Source organism: Aphis gossypii, unplaced genomic scaffold, assembly GCF_020184175.1.
Source record: "Aphis gossypii isolate Hap1 unplaced genomic scaffold, ASM2018417v2 Contig00260_ERROPOS192875, whole genome shotgun sequence".
NCBI classification, from domain to species: Eukaryota; Metazoa; Arthropoda; class Insecta; order Hemiptera; family Aphididae; genus Aphis; species Aphis gossypii.
In genome coordinates, this window is record NW_026083047.1 from 142325 (window position 1) to 159740 (window position 17416).

The 17416-nt window shown below is 30.5% G+C and overlaps 2 protein-coding genes across 2 annotated transcripts; both read right to left on the minus strand.

Annotated features, from left to right (window-relative positions):
- Positions 1-7108: 7108 nt before the first annotated feature.
- LOC126553564 (uncharacterized) lies at positions 7109-8833 on the minus strand. The gene is made up of 2 exons (XM_050208709.1): positions 8792-8833; positions 7109-8434 (listed from the first exon to the last, which is right to left on the minus strand). Exons 1-2 carry the CDS (start codon positions 8831-8833, stop codon positions 7109-7111), a joined length of 1368 nt encoding a protein of 455 aa, XP_050064666.1.
- Positions 8834-14589: 5756 nt separating this feature from the next.
- LOC126553565 (uncharacterized) lies at positions 14590-16694 on the minus strand. The gene is made up of 3 exons (XM_050208710.1): positions 16203-16694; positions 15423-15918; positions 14590-15320 (listed from the first exon to the last, which is right to left on the minus strand). The coding sequence occupies exons 1-3, from the start codon at positions 16692-16694 to the stop codon at positions 14590-14592; spliced, it is 1719 nt and encodes a 572-aa protein (XP_050064667.1).
- Between the last annotated feature and the right edge of the window lie 722 nt (positions 16695-17416).

A 17416-nucleotide genomic window follows, 5' to 3' on the forward strand; every position in this document is an offset into this window, starting at 1 on the left:
ATTTTTTACTTAATATTAATAATGTTATTATAAATTTGTAAATTGTAATTGAAATATGTATTACAAATTACAAAAAGTTTTTTATATATTTACCACTTTAACAGTGATATTTGAACAAGAAAGTTCCTGATTTGTATTGTTATTAATATTATAATTTATAGTGTTTTTAAAATGTTTTCCTGTATTTTTTAATTATAATTATTATTTAATATTAATAATGTTATTATGAATTTGTAAATTGTAATTGAAACATGTATTACAAATTACAAAAAGTTTTTTTTATATATTTACCACTTTAACAGTGATATTTGAACAAGAAAGTTCCAGATTTATATTGTTATTAATATTATAATTTATAATGTTGTTATATTTTTTTTCGGTATATTAAATCATGGTAAAACAATGATTTTGATTTTAAATAATTGTTTTTTAGCTGGTGCCGACAAAATATACATTATTAAAAAAAAAAATTTTTGTGGGAAATTTAGCGGATATTATCAAAATTTAGTGTAATTTAGTGTAATTTGGCGCCAATTATGTAGTGTAATTTTTAGTGGGATTTTGAACGCCATCTAACGGAATATGAAAAACTAAATCGGCAACACTGATGCACTGCTGTAGACGACGAAAACTAGAGTTTTGTAAATATTCAAAGAAAAACACGTTTCACGTGGGATCAGTGTTTGAAGCGTTTGGTAATATTATGAACACCAAATTTTCACACTGTATAGATCAGAAGTTTATCTGTGTCATAGCGTCGTTTTTTTCCGATATCTTAATTAGTTCTACCTTAAAAAGGTTTTGAAAATTTGTTTTTTTTTATGTTTTTCAAAATTAAATTAAAAATTTTTGAGTTAAGTATTTTTAAAAAAAACGACGCTATGACACAGATAAACTTCTGATCTATATAGTGTGACAATTTGGTGTCCATACTATTATCACACGCTTCAAACACTGATCCCGCGTGAAACATGTTTTCGGTAAAATATTTCGGGTGTGTGGCGTCCTCTAAATTGTAAATATTACTTTGCATGGTATTTAAAGCTTGAGAATACTACACAAAACTCAAATTATAATTATAATTTGGTCTCCATATTATGTTTTTTTTTTTAAATTATTTTTTTCATCGTAAATCTACTCATGTCTCATATTGATAAATTATTTATAATTATTTATAATTTATAATTATAGTTTTTCACAAATTATCATAAGTTTATGCTTCAATAATTTTTAAATGCTTAACTGAATATTATGCTCAGTAAAACAATTTGTGCATCGATGTTTTTGGAAACGTCACGAGTCATATATTTTTTGAAATTGAGATGTTAGTAAAAACGTATATACTGTTATAGTCATATCATGTGTTTTTGAGTGAAAAAACCGTCTTTATAGTTGTAGTATTATTAGTAGGTGTATGATATATTTTAATAAATACTTTTTCTTTAATTAATTTATTTTTCAAAAATATTTATATTATACAGTTTTTATCAATTATCAAAAAGTTTTAAATAAGTCTCATATGACGCTTTTGCAATCATCGATTCGTGTATATATAATATATTATATTAGTACCTATGTCAAGAATTTCCTCATGTATGAGAAATTTTTTTTTTCCTTTATCAAGTTGTGTAGTGTGTATGTACATTGTACATTTTATGAATACAGCAATTAATTAAAATTAATCGCTGAAGAAAAATCCGTTTTAAAAAAAGTTTGACAAAAAGTCTAAGCACATTATTTAGTTTCTAACAAAAAGTCGAAAAATACAAAATATTCTTTATAACTAATATTTATTTTTAAAATTTAAAAATGTCTGTACATATAGGTACGTATTATATTATAGTCCGGCCAGCGATACTAGAAGCTTGAAGACCAAGCTCCCGGTGGCCGTTTTTTACTAGAGGTACGAAGAATGCTTCATTTTGAAAAAAAGATCGCGCAGCTCCTCAAGCAACCAAAATATTTGGAGCCCCTGGATTTTACGAAAACGCCCACCGGTAGCGTGACCGTCAAGCTTTTAGTTTCGCTGGCCGCACTATATCATATTTTTTTCTATTTTCTTATTCTTATTATTTCGTATAACTAAAAAGAATATAACGGAAATCTACTATAGATTACCTATATATTATATTATATTAAATGGCTCTTAGATCGTATATGATCTAAGATATAATTATCTATCGCTATGATATGTGGCTGTATGTCTACATGTTAACATGTTATCTACCATAAAATTATATTATGTACAAGGAATAATCAATATTACCATGATTATCATATAAAAGAACAAACATTATATAGATCTAGATTCTAGATAAATACACGTATATAGTTACCTATTAAAATTGATTAAAATGAATAATAAATTATATAATTATCTCGATAATTATAAATGAAAATTTAATAGAATAATTTGTATTTTGACACTAAAAATGTGTTCGGACTTTTTTTCCATAGACTTTTTGACCGATTACCAATTAAAAAGTACTCGTATTATACTGAGTCGTATATTATGATTTTGATGTTGAACAATAATAAATACCTATAATAGTTTAATATAAATAAAGCTCTTTAGTTTTAGATTCTGAACGTTTATTGTTTCCATAAAATATTTAGAATTTGTTTATTGAATACTATTGTACCTACTATTGTATACTATTTATATGTAACATTTAGATCAGTCAATTTTGCTGGGTAATTGAATGGATAATATTATTGTCATAAATATGTGTTTAAATTTGTATATCAATAGGTTAGTGTAATCTTGGTTAAGTCACAAATCTGAAATAGAGGGATTGATAGTTGTCTAACAACTTATATTATATCATAATATATATTTATATCCATGTGTTTTCTATAAAAATAATTAAATTAAAAATATTAATATATCGTTTAATGAAGTAATAAAATAGATTTGAGTATTTGACAGTAATGAACTTATATTAATTAAGTGAATTTATAACAATTACTCATAATACTAAAATATGATATTAGTTTTTATTAAAAACATAAGAACGTGTGTAGAATACAAAACAGTTTAGTTTTTTTGTCTTACTAAGTCATGTTTAAAAAAAAATATTAACACATTTTTTATCATAATCAAATAACAATAAATTACAAAATTACATTATTGAATTTATTATTAATTAACTAAAATAACTAAATCAATATTCTAATTACTTTTCCTGGTAATAAAATAACATCAATTTGTTTAAATAACGATTTATTCATAAGAAATGTAAACAAAACATAATTAATTTTAAAGTTTATTTTTTATGTTCTTTTTACATATTTTACTTATTAGAATAAAGTAGGAGATATTATTTAATATTTTAATTTTACCTAATTTTTAAAATATTAGATATATTTATTATTTATTAAAAAACAACTACTTTGTTTAATAAAGGAGAATGAATAAATTAGGAATTTGGTATAAATTTGTATACCAACATGTAGTCAACAATTTCAAGGTTGTGGCCTTACACTACTATAAGTGGTGCTACTAACATTCAAATGTTTTCATTATATATTTCTTTTTGGTAAAATTCATAATTTTTTTTTAGATCATTATCGATTCTGCTTATATTATATGGATTTCTGTGATTGCGACTTGTGTTAAGGTAATTTTCAAATTAATTATTTTATAATACTATATACTCTAATTATCAGCTAATTTTGTATTTTTTTTGGTTGACAGAGGTAGCAGTTGTTGTTGTTGTTTTTGTAATTTTTTTTTTTTAAACTGTTAGTATTAAAGTTTTTTTTAGCTGTAAGTTTATTTTTATTTTTTTTTTTTTGTCTAATATATATATATATTTTTTTTTTTCATAAAATGTGTTCTTCATTTGCAAGAACTTGAAAAGGATAAATTGAGAAAATAATTAAGCAGTGCGTCTGATGGTATTGTTGCTACAAATCAAAGAAAATTGTTAAATTTAAAAAGTACAATAAAACGATTGAAAGACCCAGTTTTAAAAAAAGCAAACCAGATCGCCAATCGTAAGGGAATGTTGAAACGACTGCAAGATCCGAATGTAAAAAAACTAACCAGATCGCCAGTGTGAAGAACAGATTGAAACAAATGGAAAACCCAGTTTTCAAAAAAACATATCAAATTAAAAATGTTCGATACATTAGAAAGCTAAGATTAGGTACCTTCAAATAGTAGCCTATGTCAAAATGTATCTATTAAAAAGAAAACACCAAATTCAATATCTTATAAAAAACGAGAACGGCAAAAAGCAAATGAAACTAGGCAGAAGGAAGATGTTTTGATATCTGAATATATTTTGAAAAGGTCTCAAGGTTTATCAGAAAAATGTTATTCGTGTCATAGATTACGTTTCTCATCCAGTATCAATAAATGCAACTCTGGTATCTTCAATCGATTGGAGATGTCAATTCCAAGTGATGCCAAGAGTACTGTGACGATATAAACAAGTTGTCTTCCGCATATAAAAAACTTCAAAGTTCCTCCGTTGTACATAAGAAATGGTTATGAGTTAAACAGTGTTCCGTCTTCAGTTACGCAATTAAATCAAATAGAAAAGCAAATGGTTTCCCTTAGATAACCGTTTATGAAAATATTCAAATGTCTTTAGATGGACAGCTAAAAATCAAAGGTAACGTTATCAATGTTTCAATAGATCTGACTAAGACTCATCTATTTTGCCAAGGTGTGCCGAAAATTTAGCTGCAGTTAAGATGATGAAGGTAAAATTAAAAAGAAAATCGTGCTTTAAACAACATTATCTTTATAAAAATGTCAGACCATCATAAGTAGTATCAGCATTGAATGATTTGATTAAAAAACCTCTATATAAAGATGCGGAAATAGATAAAGATTGGCTGGCGCATGTGTCAGAAACAACAAAAAGTTTGGAAAACAGCTCAGATCACGAAAGTGAAGAAACAGACGATGAAGACACAAATATTGAACCAATCAATCCGGGATCAATGGACACGATGATTGAAAACTATGATTTTGTTTCTTTTGCACCAGGCGAAGGCATGAAACCGTTATCTATTCTTATTGATGACCATGCAGAGGAAAAAGCTTTTCCTGATTTATTTGGTGGGCATCTACGTACAAATAAATCACCTTTAAAAAATTACTCAAAAGTAGTAAGGTTTGAACTGCTGAAGGTAGATCGAAGGTTTGCATCAGATTCATCTTACTTGTTTTTTAAATGCAAAGTATTAGTTCAAAAACTAATTGCATCAATGTGCAAATTATTTTATGAAAAAACAAAACACGAAACACAACTGCGAATGACGTAGCAAATCCAGCTGTTCTAAACAAAATTACCGATAACGATCAAGGCTACCGAATGTTACACAAAGTACAAAATTCACCTTTATATCTTGTAGCGATGAGAAAAAATGTGCGTCAAGAAGGGAAACCGACATTATTCTTAATTTTTAGCCTTAGTGAATCAACTTGGAGTGATTTGTTAAAGATTTTGTATAAACTGCGTTACTCCAAAGTGTTGTCTGATGATACTGTTCTAACTTGTGCACAAAAATCAAATTTAATTCGACAAGACCCAGTTGTTTGTGCTACTTATTTTGATCATAGGTTTAGAGTACGTCTTTTTAAATTGATCAAGTCCAAAAATGTTATTTTCAAAGAACACAGTGTGAAACATTTCTTTTATCGTGTCGAATATCAACATAGGGGCAACATGTACAATGTGTTATTGTGGTTAGACAATGCACCTGTTTTTGACCCAGCCTAACCGGAAACTTTTGGTGCATGTGTAACACTTATCAACAAATAAATTACGTGTATGGTAGACGATGGCAGTCCGGCTCATGAGTATTTGCATAAAAATATTCATAGCCATACACACACTTGTTTCAGAACTGACAAAGACAAACAAATGAAAAAGTGTCGCTTCAACATACCATATCCGCCAATGAATGAAACCTGTATATTGACTTCGCTAATAGAAGACATAAGTAATCCGATCACAAGAAAAATTCGTACACTACAATATGAAAAACTTCTGCAATACCTCAGGGACTTCAAGGACAGTGATTCATCTTCAGATCCATCATTAGAAGACATTTTACAAAAATTGTCAATTAAAGATGTTAATGAATACTAATCCATTATTCGAACTGTTATCAGACGGCCAACAGTTTTTCTAAAACGTACAATAAAACAACGAATGATTTCTGGATTCAATGAAAAATTATTTCCGTTATGGCAATCTAACATGGATTGTATATATTGGACGTTTATTCTTGTGTTAGATATGTAATCGAGTGTATTGGAAAAATCCAACGTGGAATATCAAAACTAATGAGAGACATTGTCGAAAATCTTAAGTCTTCTACTGATTTATCGGTCAAAGTACAACTGAAAAAGATAGCGTCAACTTGTTCAGGGAGTCAGGAAATTTCTGCACAAGAAGCAGTGTACACTTGCTTAGGTATGAAGCAATGCAATACTATAACTGGGAATATATTTATAAACACCAAAGCTGGGCAAGTTAATGATTTTTTTGAACTTATAGTCTGTTCCATATAAGAGCGCACCGCGTTGGCGCATACAAATGAATCGCGGAGCGACGTCCGGACCCCCCTGGACGGGTCTATTAGCTCTGTGATTGGTCGCCGTATTCGGCTATGATCGGCGTCGTCGACGATGTTACCGCCGTCGGCGACGCCGCCGTACATACAGGGAATTGTAGTAACAATGCGCTACCGCGTATTATATTGCGCTACCGCGTATTACAATGCGCTACCGCGTATTACATAGTAAAATAATAGACCTATTTTTGTTTTTTTTTAATTAATTTTTTTTTAAAAAATATTGAACACAAACGTTTTTACTACCGATACTACTGCAATTTTTTTTTATTTGTGTACGTTTTATTATTTATTTTTCATATGCACCTTGATAATATATAATATTTTAATTTTTTGTATAAATAGGATAGGGTAGATTATAAAGAAGAACATTTAATTATAGGACACATTTTGTTTTGTATTCTTACACATTATAAAAATTACACATAGTCAGTTTTTTAAACATTGTCAAAATTATTTACAAAAAATAAAAAAATAAAAAATAAAAAAAAATAAAAAAATATAATTAAAATTACTCATCATCACTAAAGATTTCTGACTCCGAAGATGTATCACCAACCGTCATTGTCAAACTTTGTGTTTCTGCAGACAACACGTCGTCTATAATAAAATCTATATTGTAAAATTTTTCTTCCTCTTCCATCGTGTGTTTTACGAAATTTCTCCACATATTATTTGCATCCACTCGCTCTATACCTTCTAATAACAATGTTTTGACGTCGTTAAGTTTATAGCTGGTGTTGTTTTTTTTTACATGATCTTTTACGTTGGCCCACGCCAATTCGATCGGGTTTAATTCGCAATGATATGGCGGGAGTCTTAAAACTTTCTTGTTATGTGTTTGGGCCAGTTCGTCAATCAAATATTTGTCGTGTTGTGGTTTTATTCTTTTAACTATGTCGAGTAATTCGGTGATCACCATAGGTCGATCAATAACCTCGCCTTTATCCTGTAACCATTTTAAGATGTCTGCTTTTTTGGTTGAAGTATTTGGAATTTTTTCTTTTTTCATGGAGTGGTACGGTGCGTTATCCATTACAATGACACAGTTATCTTTAAGTAGTGGTAATACGTTTTCCATCCAGTTATAAAATACGTCACCGTTCATTTCTTCGTGGTAGTCGGTCGTTTTTTTGGACTCGAAACACAGGAGACCACCTGGCACGAACCCCTCTTCTGACCCAATGTGGAGGACAATGAGTCTCTTGCCTTTGCCAGATGGATTCTGAAACCCCGTCGTGAGTCCTCGTAGAAATGCGTCACGAGGCGATTTTATTGTCTTGTCTACCCAGGTTTTACTAGTACAATCGCCTGCGTTGACCCACGTCTCGTCAAGATAATAGATGTGTCGCCCTTCTTCACGATATTTACGAATATCTGCCAAATACCGTCTACGCCACAAAATAATTTCGTCCTTTTCTAAAAGGGCGCTGTTGCGACTGCGTTTTGTGTACACAAAATCCATAAATTTCAACAAACGATACAAATTCGTCCTTGAAATTTCTGGCAAAGTTTCGTCGTTATTTACAGCTGTCAGTATTTTGTCCAATGTTGGAATTGTTTTATTCAACCAAAATGAATGTACATGCAAACGTACTGCATTCATTTGCATATCATCAAATTTTTCTTTAAATGATGCCTTTGTTCTATTTTTGCATGGAGAGGTCACCGTTTTTTTAGAATTATATTCACTGATGATATTTGAAACTGTCCGTTGCCCAATTCCAAGTAGTTTCGAAATATATATGCGAGCGTCTCTAACAGTTAGGTCCGGATTTTTTCTCAACTCCATCTTATATGCATTCACAATCATGATACGTTGAGATGATGAAATAGGCTGGAATAAAATACGAAAAAAAATATATTAAATAATATATACAAAAAATATAAGTAGTAGGTGGGGCACTTCAGCACACATGTAATTTAAATGCAATATTTCCTAAAATATTTTGCATATGCGAGGATTTTATAAAGAATTAAAATCAAAATAACATATTAAAATGCAAAATGTACTAAAAAGAAATTGAATAAAATTGTCTAAAATTATGTAATGCAAAATATATTATACTATTATATATAAATTACTGATAATGTACGTATTTATATATAATATTAATATATTAAATACATATTATTATTATTATTATTATTATTAATATTATTAATATACGTAATAGGTATCTTTTTAACTTACCTTTCCCATAGGATTTTTTGTAGTAGGTGATACAGTAGCCATGGTGTCTATAGTGCCACGTGAAAAACAAACGAAATTTTAAAAAAAATTTTAAAAAAACAGCAAAAAAACAGCAAATGCGAACAAAAAAACCAAACGACGTGTTACCGCGTAATACCGTTAAAATGGTGTGACATTATACAACACTCTGTATAAACGGTGCACCGTGCCGCCGCCGCGACGCACTGTTGAAGCGCGCTCTAGTATGCGCGAAAATCGACCAGTTTTCGTTCGCCGCCCGGTGCGCTCTTATATGGAACAGACTATAGTTAAGTTAAGTTAATATGCATCAATAAGAAAAAATTAAAAGTTAATAAAATTTTTGGTTAACTCAGTTAAGTTAAAAGTTTATGTATACATATATTTTTTTATTATATTTTTTTATATGTTAGCTTTAGTTTAGGTTTATTTATAATTTAATTATTTATAAAATAACGTAACTTAGATTTTATTAAAAGTAACTCATTATTTGTTAAGTTAATATCAATAAACAACAATTAAGTTAATGAAAATTAAATTCAAAAAAGTTAAGTTAAAAAATTAAAATTAACTTAACTTTAACTTTTTAACTCGTTTATGCCCAGGTTGATAAACACTAGCCATCCTGATAAAAGAACTCGAATGATGAAACCAATGGCAGTTAGAGGAGAAATGGATCCAAAATCTGATGACATTTTTTTGACGGTCTCAATGAATACTATTCATGTAGACCACACAGTCTTGAAGATATAACTTTAGCAGAATTTGGCTCCAATTATGAAGTTCGCGATAAAAAAAAACCGGCTAACAACAGTTCTGATTCTGACACTGATAATGAACCTGATACCACTTATCCGATTGACTCCACTCTAATCGGAAAACCAAACAAGTATACAGGGTGATTCTTTTATCATGAACCAGTAAATATCTTGGTAAGTATTAGGAATTTTAATTTTTTTTTTTTTTTAAATTTTCTAGGTTTTATTATTTTACATTGTATTATGATTTTGATAATTTTAACTACCTCCCTTATTCGATAAAACACTATCAACTTTGGATTTTCAAATGGCAATATCTATTTTTGATAACGACAATCTATAAACATATTGAAAAAAATAATTATTACGTTTACAGTATTTAATTTGAGTAATCCGTTTTCGACCTATTAATGTTTAAGTATTCGTTCATTGCACTGCTACTGGGCATTTAATCAAACTCGACAGTAAAAACCAGAAGTCAAAACAAAATTATATCTCAATTTAATAATACCCTTAACGGTCATAATCGATGATAGCATGAAAAAAAAAGCAATCATAGTAATAACTAATTAGTACAATGGTTAATAATATGAATTGGACCCTCTTATTTTATCCCCACTCACACCAGAAAATCGAGCGTCGGCAAACTACGTCAAGTCTGCAGCGTGCTGTATCAGCTATAAAGTATAAAAATAACAAGTCATATTTTTACAATTTAACATCATTTTGGTTACATAATGTAGAGGTGGTTACTGATTCTTGGTATACGGTATTATCACTTATTACGTTTGAAGACAAAGGAGAAAATGTTTTAACGATTAATCAACAGTAAATTGTTCCTGAAAGCATGTGTTTAAGTTTAATCGTTTAATGTTAATTCCTCACTATTGAATAATATTAACTATAATTAACGTTTAGTAGTTAAATCAATTATTGCAATGTATGTTTGTTAATGTTTTAATGTTTTCTTTTGGATAACAAATTTGAATTTAATTACCTACCCAATCTGTACTATTATGTATGGGATCATAATATATTAAATTAGATCATACTTTGCCGACAACTTTATTATAATTTATTGGTAAGTTTAATATGATTTACATATTTTATTGATATTTAAATGATAACCACAGTTAAACATTTTAATTTTATTTCAGTGGCAATCATTAGAATTTGTATAATAGTGAACTATAAGACTAGACAGCTTAATTTTACCAGCAATTAATGTAAATTCATATTGCTTGCTTCTAATACATATCAGATGCTTTATAAATTAATATGGAATAAAGGAATAAAATACATAATATGCATATTTTACATTATAATTTAAACTTTAAATAGACTAAACAATTAATTATGTAAGTATGATTTTTTTTTTAGATTTCATTTATTATTCATTCAATTAATAATTGAATGTTTATCATAATATTAATTTATTTTTAGGAAATTCATTTTGTATTCTTTCAAATTTCAATTGCATGAACTTGTAATTATTAAAATATCTATAACTAGATTAAATGAACAAATGCAAATTGTTATTTTTGGTAACCTAGTCACAGGTGCATAGTACACTTCACCTGATAACTGTTTAAGTTAATATTGGAATGAATTAATATATTTTCATTTTCAAATAGATGTAACGAGACCATTTTACTATCCGCACAATAGCGCGCATAATTCGGTGACCAGCGCGTACGGTGTACAAAATAAACAGTAATCTGATGTAAGGGCGGTATCACCACGCACCGACGCGCCGCTAGTGGACCACACGGATACCAATTTCCGATGCGATGACCAAAGTATGTGCCAGGCGCTCACGCTAGATAGCGTGAACGCCGTGCCATACTTTGGCTCGCATCGGACTTACAAGATCAACAGATTAAAGTTAACATTTATCAATAATCTGATGGTACAGGTACACTCAGCATCACCTTAGCTATGTACTATCATAACTACAGCGTGCTCTGCGAGAACTGTACCATCAGATACTACAGAAAACCACAAGCGTCAGCGGCGCCTTCTATAACTCAGAGGGTGTCAGATTCGTCTGCAAATATACCCGAGTAACACCGAAAAAAGTGACAGTTTCCGTTCCGATTCACTCTACCGGCGACAAACGGTCTACCTGGAACCATCCACGAATGGTTCAAACAGGTGACTGGTCCCGGTAAAGTGAATTTCGACGCTCACGACTCGCCTCTCGACCGCCGTTTCGTTCTTTTACTCACTCCTCTGTTTTAGGAACCAAAACTATTTTGGTTCAGACTAAAGCAGACGAGTGAGCCCACAATATTCGCCGGTACAGCCGCCGTCCGCCGCCCGTAGTACGATACGCCGCGGGACCTACAGCCACAACCGCCGTCCGCCGCCCGTGTATTACGATACGCCGCGAGACCGCCACAACCGCCGCCCGTATTACGATACGCCGCGAGACCGCCACAGCCGCTATCCGCTGCCGCCCGTGTGATACGACGCAAGACTGCCACGGCCGCCATCAGACCGCCGAACATATTACGGAAAATTGTAGAAAACCACCGCAGAGTTCGCCAATCCAACACACTTAATACGGCATTGTGAGTCAACTTAGTAAAGAGTATTAAAACATTAAAAACTTTATCCTTGTTATATGTTTTTTTTATATGTCAAATCATATTTTTATGATATATGTTAATAAAAAGAAAATAATGTATTACTTAATAAATTTAATTGTAATAAAGAGAATAACAATTTTATGAACAATGATTCAAGAAAAACGGTGTTCATCATTTATTGTTACATAGATAACAAAATCAAATCAATTAAGTAAGTATAAAAAATTTTTTGTGTTAAATAAATCAATTTTATAAATAATTTAATGTTTTTTTTTTACTTAGCTGCATTCAGATTAAGAAAAACAGTGCTGCATCTAGACTAATTACTACTACATTTATAAAATTTGTTGATGATAACATTAAGAATTTATTTTATATTTTAATAATTAAGTTAGGTTATTAATTTACTATTTTCCATAAGTTGTAAAGTAGGGCTATGGAATTTTTATGTAATTTTAAAGAATTTTATTGTAAAATAATATATAAAAAAAAAAATAAATAATAACAAAATTGTATAAACAAATATTGTGTTGAAACAGTTAAAATTTAAAAAAATTAAAAAAAAAGAATTTTAGGTAGGCATATCATAAAAAAAATATTTACTAAAAATTAACCTATATTCAAAAATAAGTATAAAAATTAATTAATTTTTATAAAGTTGCTAAATGTTAATATTATAGTACATCCATATTCCATAGCCTGAAAAATATGTTGTAATCTAGTGTAGTTAATAAAAAGTATGTTCAATGTTCATTTAATTTTTATTAATTTATCTAGGGTTGTGGATATTATGTTAAGTGTTAATATTTTTTATTTGTTATGACCTTACCCAAATCCTGCAAAAATTTGCACTACGGAAATTTGTTCATATTCAAGTAAAATTATTGATAACTAATGTGTACATTGCCATTAATAAATTAATATTAAATTTATGTCCATTATTTGGTCTATTCACACACAAGTTAAAATGTTGATAAAAAATGCAAATTACACATCATATAAAATTATATCTCAGAATACCTACATATTAATTAAAATATATAATCATAGCTGACCCGACACGGCGTTGCCCGTGTGTTACTTTCTTTTTTTGCATTTTCGTATGCCGTGTGTTAATTTTTAATTTAATCTTATTGATAGTGCTAATATTACGTCGAATTCTCGACGAAAGATTTGTAATGTGGCAGTTTTTGTGCCTACGTATTTTAAAAAATTCTCCTGAACAGAACCGTCACCCTGGTGATAGGGCGTTGTGAATAAAAAATAATTAAATAAAACATATATAATGATTTAAAAGTAAGTAGTTATAGTTTTAACTGTTATAGTTTCATTTAATTATTTTTTATTCACATGTCCTCAATTGAAATCAATGCTTCATTGTAAATTTCTTCACTGATTTGTATATTTGGATTTCCCATACTATTCTGTATTTGATACAAAATATCATCACACATATAATCTTTGTACTTGATCCACAAATCAATTGGGTTTGATGGGAAGCATGTAGATATGATTATAGAAAACAATGTTCGTATTTGATGAGCGTGTGATGATATTACAGCATCATTGAGAGTTTGATCCCAATGAGCGTCATTTTCAAGCAATTGCAAACGTTGACAGGCTTCTCTGTAGGATACACACAATTCACCATCAACAGTTCGTAACTGTTGGAATGATGTTGGGCCACGTACATTGACTAATAGCAGTCGTAAGTAAAAACATTCATCATTGCTTGGATGTACTGAATAAATCCGGCCAATCGCATCGGTGGAATATACATCTGTATATCCTGGAACTGGTTTTCCTTGTTTCCGTCGTATAAATCTCCTTGAGGATTGATTCCAGGTATAATATTTTGGCATTTCAGAATATAGCAATGTTTGTGCGAAATCATCGTTTTGGCATGTCTCAAAAAAACTGGTTAATGTAGTAGATGGTGGCTGAGCAGCTCTTTGTACTGCGTTCTGTGCTGTAAAATACACTCTTTGTCCATTTTCTAAATGCACAGCTAAGTGAACAACAGAAGGGTGTCTCTCATGAATAGGAAAAGAAAATATTCGCCAAACTGCTTCATTACTACTGACATAGCGGCCCATTTGGTATTGGGTAACTTCATCATTGGAATTCTCTGCACCAATTCCAATCACAGCCATATCACTCCCTTTGGTTACATATTTAAAAATGTATTAAATAGATTTCACTGAATGGCAAGATTCAACGTTGATGTGTGCTTTGAATGTCTTTGATAAAATGGGTGAATATGGAACAATCCAACGATTATCTATTTCAATATCTTGTTGATTTAATTTGACAATTGTTGATTTTCCATTGTCTGCTGTCGATCTGCGACGATACAATGGATAACCGTCATTACCAGTAATTGTTTCCGATATTAATGTCCGTGGATATCGTTTTGAACATTTACCATCCATCATACACGGTGAATTTTGATAAGAGTTCCACAGGGACCATGTATCATGTTTTTGATAACTACCTCATGCAATCCAGGATCTACTTGTACATTAGGGATTTCAGCTGATATCACTGCATCAACTTCATTTGGCCTTATATTTTCAACCAACCAAATCAAAATGTGTGCATGTGGCAATCCTCGTTTCTGCCACTCCACAGAATACATCCAGCAGCGTGTCTCACCAAACACATTATGTTTTACGATGAAATCCATTAAAGATTTCAACTTTTGTCTAAAGACGCTGGCTGTAATATCATGACGATCAATGGGTGATTGCCCAGAGAATAACTCCTGATTGATTTCTATCCATTGCGGATTGCATGTAAATGTGATGAACAAATCTGCTGTACCATAATGACGAACATACGACATGGCATTTTGAGCATATTCGTGCATATGCCGAGGGCTTCCGATGTATGTTGCTAGAAGAATAGTCATCCGACCGACATTCTGTGCATTTCCGTCAGTATTAATCGCATCTCGAAGGTGAATATACTCTTCAGATCGGAGTTTGGTTTGATTCAACCTGATGAATGTTAATCTCTCCGTTTCAATTTTAACATACATGTCAACAACATATTTGTGATATAATCGCCGACATTTCAATATGTGATTATCTTCATTTTCCCGAATCATTAGGCGGTATGAATAATAGTTCATTGAACTGACTTTTTTGTTGGTTTCAGAACCTGTAAATAGATTTTGTTTTAATAACATTCAAATATAAAATTAAAATACATAATATAATGACTGAGATATTATCGCCATAGCTAAACTAATATTTTAGTTACCTGCAATGGGATTTATCATTTTTATTGAGAAATCGTAGCCATCTTCACCTTGCCAAAATATAATGGGATATTGCAGTGCATCATATGAGCGGTGTGTTTCCTTTATACGTTGTAATTGATCATTCCGACGACGTAAAACAATATCACGGGATTCCAAGTTTTTTCCAACTACAACGATAGCAACTTCATCAATAGTTGGTGCATTAAAACGTCTTGTATGTTGACCTGCAGGTGTTTTATCAGCTCTGATTACAATTTTGTGATTATCGGATGGCATCAGATCCAGGGCAGTTTTAAACAATATTATCAATTGATTGTGTTGATGAAATAAAGTTTGTAATTGTTCTACAATAGACCTCTTTACTAAATTGTTATGTGCACAACGCAGATCAATTTCTTGTGGTGAATTGCCCATAAAATAAATTTGCAGGAATTTGTTGTCGCTATCTGACACTGGTAACAGTGAACCTGCTCTGTGATATATTTGCCCTTGTATCTGTAAATAAAAAAAAAATATTATGGTGTGGTATAAATTAATGGATTGTCGGTGATCAAACTTAAATAATATTTGATCTTAAAAAGTATATATTTAGTTTTAACTAATATCTATCAAATATAAAATATAATAAAAGTGTCACTGAAACTGAAACACCATATAATATGATGACTAAGTGATACATTTCGTAATGATTAAGAAATTGAAGATTAGTGACACATCTTAACTTTGGTGACAGAAAATTTTGTTCGCTAATAATTATGAGTAACTGCTATAATACATACCTTGAAAGTTGGCATAAAATTTTCCCGAACTACATTTGTTGCCCCAAATGAAGTCATTTGAAAGCAATTGTTATATTGTTGGATATTTGTCAAAAAGTGTATAGAATCTGTTCCTATTCCTGAAACCAATGAGTACAATGGTTCTGGTGGTGGATCCAATGGTATCAATTTCACTTTACCATTTGCGCAACACAATCCATTGGCTTCGTTTTTGTATTTTAATGCCTTACAGTGTGAGTTCATAGAACCAATAACAACACACTGGTAGTTACTGTAGTCAATTGACACATCGTAACTGAAAGCAGCTCGATTCAAACTTGCTCGATTATTAGTTGAATTTCGCGTTCGCGCTTCACGCGTTTGTGATATCCGAATTCTTTCACGTTCATTTCGGTCGTCACGTTCTTGAGGACTTTGGTTAGATCGGTAATTAGCTTGGTTGGTAGGATTTCGGGTTATTCTACCTAGATTGCTCCGTCGTATAGGAGGCATATCAAATATAAATTATTATGTTTTTAAGGTCTTCCCAGGAATTTTTTATTATATTTTATTCAAACAATTAAATTGAATAAATATTGTCTATAATATTTCCATGGCAACACAAAAATATTATAGTTTTAATTTATTTTTTATATTTTGACGGTATCGGGTTCAAATCAAAACCTTGATATAACATTTTAAATAAATTATTGATTTTATTTAAATGGTTGCCATTGACTACCAAAAATAATTTAGTTTACTATTTGCTGGACAGATGGCGCTGTATGTGAAAAACGATTTCCCCACTTTTCTGTTGAATTTTTCCTGAATTTTCCAGAATTTTCTTTGCTATAAACCTCACGGAGCCCAAGACCTTTCCAACGAATGCAAAACCGTGGAAATCGGTTCGTGCGTTCTGGAGTTATAGCGTCAGGGAGGAAAACCGGACTTATTTTTATATAATAGATAAATGGAAAGTCTGATAAGCACTATGAACAAGGGGCTCTGGGCCTATAGCCCCCCCCCCTCCCATAAGATTAATAATACAAGACTCAGTTAATTTTGTACTTTTATATAAAAACAAAAAAAATTTAATATAAAATTAATGTAGGTTATTTTTTGTGTTACTTGTCACTTTATTTGTGTAATCTACCTATTCTACATTTTTTAAAATATACATAGATTACTATTTATTTTTAATGAATAGAAATCATTGAATGGGAAGGGCATCAACA

Coding starts and splice junctions, on each gene's coding strand:
- LOC126553565 (XM_050208710.1), bottom strand. CDS start 16,694: ATGCCTCCTATACGACGGAGCAATCTAGGTAGAATAACCCGAAATCCT. Junction 15,919..16,202: donor ATTTTATGCCAACTTTCAAG/GTATGTATTATA, acceptor TTTTATTTACAG/ATACAAGGGCAAATATATCA. Junction 15,321..15,422: donor AATGATAAATCCCATTGCAG/GTAACTAAAATA, acceptor ATCTATTTACAG/GTTCTGAAACCAACAAAAAA.
- LOC126553564 (XM_050208709.1), bottom strand. CDS start 8,833: ATGGCTACTGTATCACCTACTACAAAAAATCCTATGGGAAAG. Junction 8,435..8,791: donor CAAAAAATCCTATGGGAAAG/GTAAGTTAAAAA, acceptor ATTTTATTCCAG/CCTATTTCATCATCTCAACG.